This window comes from Anomaloglossus baeobatrachus, chromosome 2 (genome assembly GCF_048569485.1).
Source record: "Anomaloglossus baeobatrachus isolate aAnoBae1 chromosome 2, aAnoBae1.hap1, whole genome shotgun sequence".
Lineage (NCBI taxonomy): Eukaryota > Metazoa > Chordata > Amphibia > Anura > Aromobatidae > Anomaloglossus > Anomaloglossus baeobatrachus.
In genome coordinates, this window is record NC_134354.1 from 423,999,646 (window position 1) to 424,013,123 (window position 13,478).

At 44.7% G+C, this 13,478-nt stretch overlaps 1 protein-coding gene across 1 annotated transcript in view; it reads left to right on the forward strand.

Moving 5' to 3' along the window:
• Positions 1-6,907, forward strand: part of GALE (UDP-galactose-4-epimerase) — a 45,196-nt gene extending 38,289 nt beyond the window's left edge. The window contains exons 8-11 of the mRNA XM_075334152.1: positions 2,152-2,237; positions 2,329-2,406; positions 2,581-2,695; positions 5,600-6,907. Coding sequence (XP_075190267.1) covers positions 2,152-2,237; positions 2,329-2,406; positions 2,581-2,695; positions 5,600-5,658 — 338 coding nt within the window. The 3' untranslated portion in view covers positions 5,659-6,907. The remainder of the gene's footprint in view (positions 1-2,151; positions 2,238-2,328; positions 2,407-2,580; positions 2,696-5,599) is intronic.
• Positions 6,908-13,478: the final 6,571 nt, after the last annotated feature.

Below are 13,478 nucleotides of genomic sequence, written 5' to 3' on the forward strand. Positions count from 1 at the left end.
GTTCACATCCCGGGCGTAGAAAACTGGGAAGCAGATTTTCTCAGCCGACAGGGCATGGACGCGGGGGAATGGTCTCTTCACCCAGACGTGTTTCGAGAGATCTGTCGCCGCTGGGGAACGCTGGACGTCGATCTCATGGCGTCACGGCACAACAACAAAGTCCCGGCATTCATGGCCCGGTCTCAAGATCACAGAGCTCTGGCGGCGGACGCATTAGTTCAGGATTGGTCGCAGTTTCGACTGCCCTATGTATTTCCTCCTCTGGCGATGCTGCCCAGAGTGCTGCGCAAGATCAGGTCCGACTGTCGTCGCGCCATTCTCGTCGCCCCAGATTGGCCGAGGCGGTCGTGGTACCCGGATCTGTGGCATCTCACGGTGGGTCAACCGTGGGCGCTTCCAGACTGCCCAGATTTGCTGTCTCAAGGGCCGTTTTTCCATCTGAATTCTGCGGCCCTCAACCTGACTGTGTGGCCATTGAGTCCTAGCTCCTAGCGTCCTCAGGGTTATCTCAAGATGTCATTGCCACTATGAGACAGGCCAGGAAACCAACGTCCGCCAAGATCTATCACAGGTCTTGGAGGATCTTCTTATCCTGGTGCTCTGATAAGGGTTTTTCTCCCTGGCCCTTTGCCTTACCCACTTTTCTTTCATTCCTTCAATCCGGAATGGACAAGGGTTTGTCTCTCGGCTCTCTCAAGGGTCAAGTATCGGCGCTATCCGTATTTTTTCAAAAGCGTCTAGCCAGGCTTCCGCAGGTCCGCACGTTCCTGCAGGGAGTGTGCCACATAGTCCCACCTTACAAGTGTCCGCTGGAACCCTGGGATCTTAACAGGGTGCTAACGGCTCTTCAGAAACCACCTTTCGAGCCGCTGCGGGATGTCTCTTTATCACGTCTTTCGCAGAAGGTGGCATTTCTAGTGGCAGTTACATCGCTCCGTAGAGTGTCGGAGCTGGCAGCGCTGTCATGCAAAGCCCCCTTCCTGGTTTTTCACCAGGATAAGGTGGTTCTGCGTCCGGTCCCAGAATTTCTCCCTAAGGTGGTATCCCCTTTTCATCTCAATCAGGATATCTCCTTACCTTCATTTTGCCCTCATCCAGTTCACCAATGTGAAAAGGATTTGCACTCGTTAGATCTGGTGAGCTCTCCGGCTCTACGTGTCTCGCACGGCGCCCCTGCGCCGTTCAGATGCGCTCTTTGTCCTTGTCGCTGGCCAGCGTAAGGGTTCGCAGGCTTCCAAGTCAACCTTGGCTCGGTGGATCAAGGAACCGATTCTTGAAGCCTACCTTTTCTTCTGGGCTTCCGCTTCCTTTGGGGCTGAAAGCCCATTCTACCAGAGCAGTGGGTGCGTCCTGGGCATTGCGGCACCGGGCTACGGCTCAGCAGGTGTGTCAGGCAGCTACCTGGTCTAGTCTGCACACTTTCACGAAACACTATCAGGTGCATACCTATGCTTCGGCAGACGCCAGTCTAGGTAGGCGAGTCCTTCAGGCGGCGGTTGCCCACCTGTAAGAGGGGGTCGTTTTCAGCTCTTTTTATTGAGGTATTCTTTTACCCACCCAGGGACTGCTTTTGGACGTCCCAATTGTCTGGGTCTCCCAATGGAGCGACAAAGAAGGGAATTTTGTTTACTTACCGTAAATTCCTTTTCTTCTAGCTCCTATTGGGAGACCCAGCACCCGCCCCTGTTCCCTTCGGGCTGTTTGTTCTTTTGTGTACACATGTTGTTCATGTTGAATTGTCCTTTTGGTTCATGGTTTTCAGTTCTCCGAACATCCTTCGGATTGAATTTACCTTATAAATTGGTCTAAGTTTCCTCCTTCCTGCTTTTGCACCAAAACTGAGGAGCCCGTGATGCACGGGAGGGTGTATAGGCAGAGGGGAGGGGTTACACTTTTTAAAGTGTAATACTTTGTGTGGCCTCCGGAGGCAGAAGCTATACACCCAATTGTCTGGGTCTCCCAATAGGAGCTAGAAGAAAAGGAATTTACGGTAAGTAAACAAAATTCCCTTCTTTTCAGGTATTTATAAAAAAGACAAATTTCTCAGAAAATGACGAAATAGGATTTGGGTTGTTTTTTTTTTTATTTATATTTTTTTTTATTATTTATTATTATATTAACTTATCCCAAATACCCATGTTTGTATTACAGGTGTTAGAGATTATATTCACATTGTGGATCTGGCCAAAGGTCACATTGCTGCGCTCAAGAAACTGCATGCCAGTAACGGGTGTAAGGTGAATATAAAACCCGCCATTGTTGTATTTACCTAATGCCATCATGCAAACTCCTAACTTATGTGTGGTCTGTTACTGTCCTAAAATTCAGATATATAACCTGGGAACTGGAGTAGGATATTCGGTGCTTCAGATGGTGGTTGCAATGGAGAAGGCTTCAGGGAAAAAGGTTGGTTTAGCCATACTTTCCAAGAATAACTAATTTTGTGTGACTACAGTATGTCTTCTGTATTGTGCATCTAACGATGCTCTCTGGCAGATTTATATACTAATAATAATCTTATAGACTTATAATGACTATAGAGATTTTCACTGAATATTTTTTTTTTTCTCTCTAAATAAGGTTCCCTATAAGATGGCCCCAAGAAGAGAAGGTGATGTTGCAACCTGTTATGCAGATCCTACAGTGGCTGCAGCAGATCTGGGCTGGAAAGCGGAATATGGCCTGGACCGAATGTGTAAGAGTATACAAACATTTAAAACTATGTCGCCCAATATGATTATTAAATGGGTACATGTTGGGCTCTGTGGAAAACACAATGTCATGTTCTGATGATACATTTTTGAATCTGGTTTAAAAAAGGCAAATATTCCCCCACTCTTCACACAATTTTTTATTATTTTTTTTATTAAAAATTTAGAAATCTTGCAACTTTCACATCGACTATTGGGGTGTTTTTTTGTTTAAGACTGCAGTTTAAGGAGCTTCACATGCATCTAATGATCATGTGCAAAGGTCAATGGGAGGGGAGGGGGAGAAGGGACAACTTACATTGCCATTGATCAGTGGTTTATAAGCCTCTTATGATAAAGGAAACTGCTGTAAACCCTATAAAATTGGCAATTAAATATATTCATTAATTGTGAGATATTATACACTTTTTTTTTTTTTTTTTTTAAGAGCGTGATAAAGATTTTTTTTTTTTCTTTAGTAATGCATCTAGGACAAAAACCTATTTTAAACAATAGGTACATTTTTGAGAGCATGCAGTTTTAAAGGAGATGTATTAGTACACAGACACTCCGAGCATAATGCTTTGCAAGATAGAGATTATATATATATATATATATATATATATATATATATACTAGAAGGTGGCCCGATTCTACGCATCGGGTATTCTAGAATTTACGTATTGTGTAGTTAATGTATGATTTTTGTTATGTATGTATATATATATATATAGATGTTGTTGTGTGTAGTTACCAAGTGTTTGTGTAGGGGCTGTACATGTTCTGGGTGTTGTCTGGGTGTAGCGGGGGGTGAGAGCGGTGTTGTTTGTGTGTTGCGTTGTGTGTCGTTATTTGTGGAGCGCTGTGTGTCTGTATCGTTGTGTATGTGTGTTGCGCGGTTTGTGTGGGTGTGTGTGTGTGTTTTGGGGGGAGGTATGTTTTGTGCAATGTGTGTGTTGTGCGGTATGTGCGTATATTTGTGTGTGCCGCGGTGTTTGTGTGTTGGGTGTTGTGTGTCTGCTGCGTTGAGTGTGCGTGTGAGTCTGAGTGTGCGAGTGAGTCTGAGTCTGAGTCTGAGTGTGTGTGTGAGTGTGCGTTTGAGTCTGAGTGTGAGTGTGCGTTTGAGTCTGAGTGTGAGTGTTTGTGTGAGTCTGAGTGTGCGTCTGAGTGTGAGTGTGCGTCTGAGTGTGAGTGTGCGTGTGAGTGTGAGTGTGCGTGTGAGTGTGCGTGTGAGTGTGCGTGTAAGTCTGAGTCTGAGTGTGAGTGTGCGTCTGAGTGTGAGTGTGCGTGTGAGTCTGAGTGTGAGTGTCCGTGTGAGTCTGAGTGTGCATGTGAGTCTGAGTGTGCATGTGCGTGTGAGTCTGAGTGTGCGTGCAAGTGTGAGTGTGCGTGTGAGTGTGCATGCGAGTGTGAGTCTGAGTGTGAGTCTGAGTGTGAGTCTGAGTGTGAGTCTGAGTGTGAGTCTGAGTGTGAGTCTGAGTGTGAGTCTGAGTGTGAGTCTGAGTGTGAGTCTGAGTGTGCGTGTGAGTCTGAGTGTGCGTGTGAGTCTGAGTGTGCGTGTGAGTCTGAGTGTGCGTGTGAGTCTGAGTGTGCGTGTGAGTCTGAGTGTGCGTGCGAGTGTAAGTGTGAATGTGAGTCTGAGTCTGAGTCTGAGTCTGAGTCTGAGTCTGAGTCTGAGTCTGAGTCTGAGAGTCTGAGTGAGAGTCTGAGAGTCTGAGAGTCTGAGAGTCTGAGAGTCTGAGTGTGCGTCTGAGTGTGCGTCTGAGTGTGCGTCTGAGTGTGCGTCTGAGTGTGCGTCTGAGTGTGCGTCTGAGTGTGCGTCTGAGTGTGCGTCTGAGTGTGCGTCTGAGTGTGCGTCTGAGTGTGCGTCTGAGTGTGCGTCTGAGTGTGCGTCTGAGTGTGCGTCTGAGTGTGCGTCTGAGTCTGAGTGTGCGTCTGAGTCTGAGTGTGAGTCTGAGTGTGCGTCTGAGTCTGAGTGTGAGTCTGAGTGTGCGTCTGAGTCTGAGTGTGAGTCTGAGTGTGCGTCTGAGTCTGAGTGTGCGTCTGAGTGTGCGTCTGAGTCTGAGTGTGCGTCTGAGTGTGAGTCTGAGTGTGAGTGGCGGCCAATCCGTGCGGGGGGGTCGGATCCGAGGCGAGGTGAGCGGCCAATTCATGCGGGGGAGGAGCCGAGGCAAGGCGAGCGGCCAATCCGTGCGGGGGGGCGGGGCCATGGCGAGCCCAGCAGCCAATCAGCTTTGTGTCACCGTAAGGACACTTAGTGTCACCGTAAGGACACAATTTTGGAGCATGACAGACAGACAGACAGACAGACAGACAGACAGAATAAGGCAATTATATATATAGATATATATATATATATATATATATAATCTCTATCTCGTTTGTGGCATATTAGTACATGGGAGGGGCCAAACATTTGAGAACGGGTGACGCCCATGGCGGCCATCTGCAAAGCTGTCAGTTTGAATTCAACTTTACTTTTTTCAATGGGAAGGGGGTCATGTGACACATCAAACACAGAGAATTGCACAAGAAAACAACGGTGTGCTCATTATTAACGTAGCTTTATTCATTATCGAGTTATTGACACGTGTGTGACATGGAACGACAGTAACCCACTGAAGGATGTGCTCAAAGTGCTGCCCATTGTGTTGAATTGTCAACGCGATTCTCTTCTCCCACTCTTGACACACAGAGAGCAATACTGCAGAAGAAATGCTACCACGGCCCTCCTGTATCCGTTGTGTCAGGTGCCCCACATCCTGGATCCTGGATCTGCGGTATTGCTCTCGGATGTGAGCATCCAGCCTTTCAATGGAACAGTTTAAGACATAAATATATGAAAGGGGGGGACATGCCATTAGAGCCATTTCATTCTGATTTATTTATTTCCAAATTTCTGTTGACAGGTGAAGATTTGTGGCGATGGCAATCTTTAAACCCAAGAGGCTTCAGTAAGGACTCCTGAGAGATCTGGACAATTTTTTTATTTTTTTTTTTTTTTCCTTCTGTAACTAAATTATAATGTATCTCCTAGACAAATTACACAATTACACACTCTTATACTGTATAAAAGTGTCATGATCCAATGATACCAGGAAACAGTCACTCCTATCTCACATACAAATCTTTCATGTATAAAGATCCTGGGAGGAGCTCTGTCATTTCTACTTTTTAAATTGCTGACATTTCTTACAAAAAACGCATGTATGCTAATACCAGCTGAATGCAGAGGAAGGGGTTTTAAAGTCTGTAATTTATCATTTTCTTTAAAAATTATAATTTTTTTAATGCAATAAATTTTGAGCACGTACCTCTGTTTGTCTGATTGTCTCCAGGTCAATAGCACATTCTCATCTAACTTTCTTTAGCTGAGGAAGATGAAAGGTATGAGACATTACTGGAATGATCCTATAGAGCTGGGTTGGGTAAAGTACAACCCGAGGGCCACATCCAGCCATTTGCCTGTTCCAGTCTAGCAGCACCATGCCCTCCCCCGCCCGCTACTGCCTCCCAATATCCCCGCTATCTCCATCTTCTGGATGTAGATAGCAGTGAATTTGGAAGACAGTGCTTCTGGCTCAAATTTTCCACTAATCGCCCGGTGGGACTGCAGACATGTTAACGTCATTTAATATGTACAGCGCGGAGCGCTAGTGCAGCGAAAACAGGAGCAGAGTGCCATGAGAACAGGAGCGAGGTGTGTATGGGTGTGGTTTGTGTTTTTTCTATTTTCCATTTGTGTATGGGTGTTTTGCATGTATTTAGGAGGCTATGTGGGCGTTCACACTGTATGTAAGGAGCTGTGTGGGGGCTCGCATTGTATGTGGAATCATTTTCCCTGAGGCAATGCTTTACTGCTCCATGTCGTCCAAATACTTTTCAAAATTAAATTCATCTGATGAGGTTGAAGATATGGCAGCAATAGCACTGAATGACACAAGTCCTTATCTGAGGAGGCTGAAGATAACCCAGCTGTAGGGCCTGGATGTCACAAATCCACTTATTCTTGGCAGTCCTGTAGCCCACTCGTCTTAAGGCCTAAGACACACGGCGAGAAAAACGGTGCGAGTGGAGTGCGATAAAACATCGCATTCCACTCTTACCAATATTAGCCTATGTGCAGCGCACATGAACGATTATTTTCTCAGCCCTAATCAGACCGAGAAAACAATCGCAGCATGCTGCGATTGTAATGAGAGACTCTTTCTTTCGTACCCATTCAAGTGTATGGGGTGAGAGAAAAATCGCACTGCACTCGCGGTACACCGGTGTACTACAAGTGCAGTGCGAGATTGGCAATAGCCAGCTACGGAGGAGAGAGGGAGATAAAGCCCTCCCCTCTGCAGCGCAGGTCCGCACCTCCTGAGTCCGCTCACACAGTCGGACATCAGTCGCAGGGACACTAGCATGACACTCTGCTCTGCTGTACTGCCAGCATGAGCCAAGTGTCATGCGAGGGGATCGCAGTAATCCCAGTGTGGCCCCAGCCTAAATGCTACCTCTGTCCGAGCTTATCTTTCTTTAGTAAGCTGTTGGTCATCCAGCAATATACAATGACTTGGGTCCACTTAAACAGCTGCCAGAAGAATTTTATTTTCTAATTGCAGTGTCTGTGTCTCTCACAGTTTTATTGAAACAGCAATGCCATATGTGATTAAACCTCCTCTTTGGGACAGGCAAAACAGCAAGTTCTTCCACTCCTTTATGAAATTCCGGGAGTTAAATTCTCAGCTTGAAATTTTTTAGTCACTGTAAATAGGTGAAACAATTCCTTCAATTCAGCCACCTGTATCCATTGACCTTCATTTAGTGTTACCTGAGGGTTGGTCATGTCTACAAGAAAGGGTTTCAGCTCAAGCAATCACTCATTCAGTAAAGAAGTGCTGCCCCACCGAGTGGCTTGATGGGTTCTGATATAAAAATAGCAACAAGAAGAAGAATAAATATCCTCCAAAAATTAAGCATTACTTACAGCAAAGATGGGCTGCAGTGTGTACATCGCCCAGGCCAAAAACTAATACTCTACCAGGATACAGCTAAACCCCCACTAAATGTAGGCATCACAGGTGCAAGAGGAGAAAATCACACACACACCTCCATTGAATGGAGGGGGCGATTGTTAGGGCTCTTCTCCACTGGCGTTTTGTTGGGTTTTTTTTGCGATTCCCATCGCATGTAAAAACGGTTTGCAATCTGTCAAAGGATTTCCTATGATGCAGTCTCCTTTTCCCCATTTTTTTACGACTCTACACGGGCTCACCTTGAAATCGCAGCATGCTGCAATTTGATGCGAATCTCAGCTCTCACCCCATGCAATCCTATGGGATCGAAAAAAAAGTCAGAATCCGGGTGGCATGCGCATGTCATACAGATGGCATACACATGTCACACGGATCCTTGACACTTGCATACCGCGTCAGACTGGCTACCGGAGGAATCTCCAGTAATACCAGGCCTGGCCCCGGTTACATGCACTGAACTCAGGAGCTGTCACCTGAGCTCCAGAGGGCAGCCTGAACAGCGAGCGCCGAGTGATTGATTCCCTGACAATTGCAGTTCAGTTCAGCACAGCTGCGGACAGACCAGGCTGATCTCTGGAGCTCAGGTGACAGCTCCGGGGTTCAGTGCAGATAACCGCGGCCAGGCCTGGTATTACTGGAGATTCCTCCGGTAGCCAGTCTGATGCGGTATGCATAAACACTCACATAGCACTCGCATGTCATACGGATGCTATGTGAGGAAAAAAACACACACCGTACGCAGACCACACGCAGGACATACACCGGACACTCGACTCACATTTTGAGCCGGGTATCGCTGTGATTTATAAAACGCAAGTGGAGAAGAGCCCTAAGATGATAAAACTGCACACTGATGGCTTGCATAGAGCGCTGTTTAGACATGCAGATAACACAGCCACAAGCCCGCAGTCTATTAGGTGACGCCCATACTATTAGATCAGGCGGACTGCCAAGCCGTACCCCACCTGTGTATCATGCAAGGACAGAAACTGAAAGGGGCCTGGCTGTATCCTATACAAAAAAATGAGGTTTTTGTTGGTATTTATGGCCAATACTCAACCAGGATACAGCTAAATCCCCCACTAAATGGAGGCATCACAGGTGCAGGAGGAGCAAATCACGCACCTGTGATGCCTTCATTTAGTGGGGTCTTAGCTGTATCCTGGTACAGTACTAGTTTTTGGCCTGGGCGATGTACACACTGCAGCCCATCTTTGCTGTAAGTAATACTTAATTTTTGGAGGATATTTATTCCTCTTCTTGTTGCTATTTTTATAATTAGTGTAGGGACCTACAAGCATGAGGTCCCGTGACGAGGGTTGTAGGCTTCCATTTTTATGGCCATAAATACCAACAAAAACCACATTTATTTATTTTTTTTTGTACAGGATACAGCCAGGCCCCTTTCTGTTGGGCCTTGCATTTTAGTTTCTGTCCCTGCATGATACAGGTGGGGTACGGCTTGGCAGCCCGCCTGATCTAATAGTATGGGCGTCGCCTAATAGACTACGGGCTTGTGACTGTATTATCTGCATGTGTGAACAGCGCTCTATGCAAGCCATCCGTGTGCAGTTTTATCATCTAGCAATTTGCTCCTTCTGCACCTGTGATGCCTCCATTTCATGGGGGTTTAGCTATATCCTGGTAGAGTATTAGTTTTTGGCCTGGGCGATGTACACACTGCAGCCCATCTTTGCTTGATGGGTTCTGAAAGCAATAACAAATTTTCTCACTTTGTCAATGAGAGTCTGCAAGAGGGACATGCTGGAACTATCTCTCATTGCCAGCTGCAGTGTGTGCACAACACAGCACATGTGATAAATAGGAGAGAGTTTTGAAGCAGCTTCAACAAAATCATTTAATTCTAAGTATCATTTTGCTGTTCTTCTGTAGTAACATCTGTTTTTTCCTCAGTCACAGGAACAGGACTGTGGCAACATCTCAAACATTGTGAAGCTGAAATTTTCTTCTAGCTGCTGTTCACCTTCATTATTCTCATTAATCAGTTTAATTCTACTTATGTTTGAAGCATTGTCAGTTACAATACCAAGAACCTGTTCTAGCAGTTCTGAGATGAGTGCAGGTATTTGTTCCTTCCTAGTGGGTTTTTACCCCGATCTGTAGAGGAAGAGCTTTACTACTTAAATCATGTAGCTGAAGCGCAGCACAGATTCATCTCAACTAAATCCAGAGATCCTTTGATCAGGGATAGAACAGACATTTATAGGACATTTCATAACTTTCCCAAATTCTTATGAAAAAAAATATTCAGCACATTCTACATTGAACTGCTGTACTCAATTTATTATGTATTTTAGGAGTCAAACTTGGTCCATTTTCTACCGAATTTACCAAAATAAACATGGACTCCACAGCCCTTCTATTTAGCTGCCAAAATCGCTTTTCCTTCACAAGTAACAAATGCCCCCTGGTCATTTGTAAGGTACCTTTTTATAGCAGGGCAAGTTGTAGCCTGTGGCTCACATCTGACCCTTCTGTTGTCCTTGTGCAGCTTGCAGACAGGGACAGAAAAAAAGAGATGCAATCAAGTGCTATGGCGGTGGCAGCAGCGTGGGGGCGGCACTGGATTTTCTGCCGGTGGTGCTGGATGTTCTGTCCTATTAGTAGAACCATGTCAATGAGGATCACAAGGAGATGAATATCATGTGACTTAAATATGAGTGTCAGAGCATAGGGTCTGAATACTTATGTACATGTGATATTTAAGTTTTTCTTGATTAATAAATGTGCAAAAATTTCTACATTTCTGGTCTTTTTTTTTCTGTCAAGATGGAGTGTACATTAATGAGAAAAAAAAAGTTAGCTTTTTTTAATTTACCGTACCAAATAGTGCAACGAGAAAAAGTGAAATTTAAAAGGGTTCTGAATACCCACTCTATATCCACATATACAAGTGTCACACAAGGCTACATACGCTGTACAATTACTGCAATGATGCACTTCAGATAACCACCTACCATAAGAGATGTTTAATCTGGGTTCACACATAGCGGCAGCGACAACGACGTCGCTGTTGTGTCACCATTTTCTGTGATGTAACAGCGACCTTGTAAGTCGCTGTTATGATCGCTGCTTAGCTGTCAAACACAGCAGAAGCAGCAGCGATCATAACGATGCTGTTCTACATGTGCAGGGAGCCGCGCTTAGCGCTGGCTCCCTGCTCTCCTTGCTACAGTATACATCGGGTTAATTACCCGATGTGTACTGCAGCTACATGTGCAGAGAGCAGGAGCCGGCACTGGCAGCGAGGGCGGACGCTGGTAACGAAGGTAAATTATCGGGTAACCACCTTGGTTACCCGATGTTTACCTTAGTTACAGCTTACCTCAGGCTGTCAGACGCCGGCTCCTGCTCCCTGCACATTCAGGATTGTTGCTCTCTCGCTGTCACACATAGCGATGTGTGCTCATCAGCGGAAGAGCAACAATAAAAAAACGAACCAGCACTGTGTGTAACGAGCAGCGATCTCACAGCAGGGGCCAGATCGCTGCTCAGTGTCACACACAGCGAGATCACTAATGAGGTCACTGCTACATCACCAAAACCGTGACTCGGTAGCGATCTCGCTGTGTGTGAAGCACCCCTTAGCACTGGCTTTTATTGATGATCTTCTGTAAATATCTGTTTAGAATCAGATTAGGAGTCTACACAGCACAACAATGGCCACATCCAAGAATGTCAGTCTACTGCAGTGTTTCTCAACGCCAGTCCTCAAGACCCACCAACAGATCATGTTTTCAGGTTTTCCTTAATCAGGTTTTCAGGATTTCCTTAATGTTGCACAGGTGATGGAATTATTCCCTGTCTAACATTGAGGAAAACCTGAAAACATGATCTGTTGGTGGGTCTTGAGGACTGGAGTTGAGAAACACTGGTCTACTGTGTGCAGTACTTCATTAAGCCATTAGTGACCCTATCCTTTTACTGACCTTAGATAAGTAAATGGCATCAGCCCACGGGTGAAGATGCAGCAGCCATGCACTGTAGCTGACACCCTGCTCTATCAGTCACGTTCGGTGTTTGCACCAACCATGCCTGTTTGTTTAACCCCTTAAATGCTGCTGTCATTATTGACTACGGCATCTACATGGTTAACCGAGTATGGCGGCTTCCTCTTTAACCATAAGGCACCCTGAGATCATGAAAGCGTGGTCCTGATTTTTGCCATAACAATTCATGGCCAAATAATGGCCTTAGAATCTGCCAGCTACCTGTTCGGAAGTTTGCAACATTTTAGGTGTTAAACATAACATTTTTCTTTCTGGTCATGCCACTGCATTAATTCCTGAAAAGCACCTGAAGGGTTAATAAACTACCTGACAGCAGCTTTGCATATGTTGAGGGTTATGGTTATTTAAAATAGTATCACTTTGGGGGATTTTCCAATACATAGGTCCCCCAGAGTCGCTTCAATACTGAATAGCTCCTTTTTAAAAAAAATAAACACATTTCCTTGAAAAAATGAAAAACGACTGCTACAATTTTAAAGCATCTAACATCCTAACAAAAAACAAAAAAAACAAAAAACTATTTTACAGATGGTGCTGATGTAAAGTAGACCTCAGGCAAATGTTTGCGTGTTATGATTATTAAAGGGTATTCATTCAAAGTTTGAAAATTGCCAAATTTCTGATTTATTTTTTTTATGAATAAACGTAAACCATATTGACCTAAATTAACCATTATCATAAAATATAATTGTCACAAAAAAACTTAGAATCACTGGGCAATGTTGAAACATTGCAGACTTATTAGCATAAAGTGACATGTCATTTGAAAAATGTACGCTTTTTTTTTTTTATAGCTGAATATTTTATTGAATTTTTCAAAACAAAGAGAAAATACATGGATATGGCCCGCAAACATGTGAGCAGTAATTTTAAAGCATAAATCAGGACACACATCATATTATCCATTGATATATTAGAGACAAAGAATGTGACAAAACAGACAATACAATACTAGACAAGGAGACATAGGGAAGGAGGGGACTGAATAGGGAGGATGAGTATAGCAAACTTCCATCAGGACCATGCCGAGCTATCATTATTGGCCCAGTAAGAAGTACCCCAAAGGGACCAAACACTCAAAATTATCCACCATGTTATTTGACATGGCGGATAGATACTCCATCCTCCTCACATCTTGGATCCTAGAATGGAGATCATTAAGTGAGGGCGGATGGGCTAACCTCCAGTTACGGGCAATCAGACACATTGCTGCTGTGGTTATATGTAACAGTAACCGCTTCACTCTCCTCCCCAACTGGACAGGTGGAATATTCAATAGATAGAATTTAGGATCTAAGGGTATCTTAAGATTGGCTACTTTGTAAATAAGAGATTGTACCAACTTCCAGAAGCATTGGATATTTGGGCATACCCAGAATATGTGCGGTATATCTCCCCCTGTAGTACCACATCTCCAGCAGTTGTTGGGTATAGTTGGATTTAGTTTATGTAGTAGTGATGGGGTGTGATACCAATACATGAGTAATTTATACTGGTTTTCCTTATAGACATAGCACGAGGATGTTGTTGAGGCAGTATCCCAAATCCGTTTCCACATACATAAGGGAATGGTCTCACAAAGGAAATCCTCCCATTTACTCATATATGTATGATTTGGCTTCTCTTCTGGGTAGGGAGTAATTAAAAAGCGATATGTCCGAAATAAGGCCCTTGGTGGAGACCCTAGCTCTGCATAATCTTTCAAAGAGTGTAGGGGTAGAGACTTCTAGGGA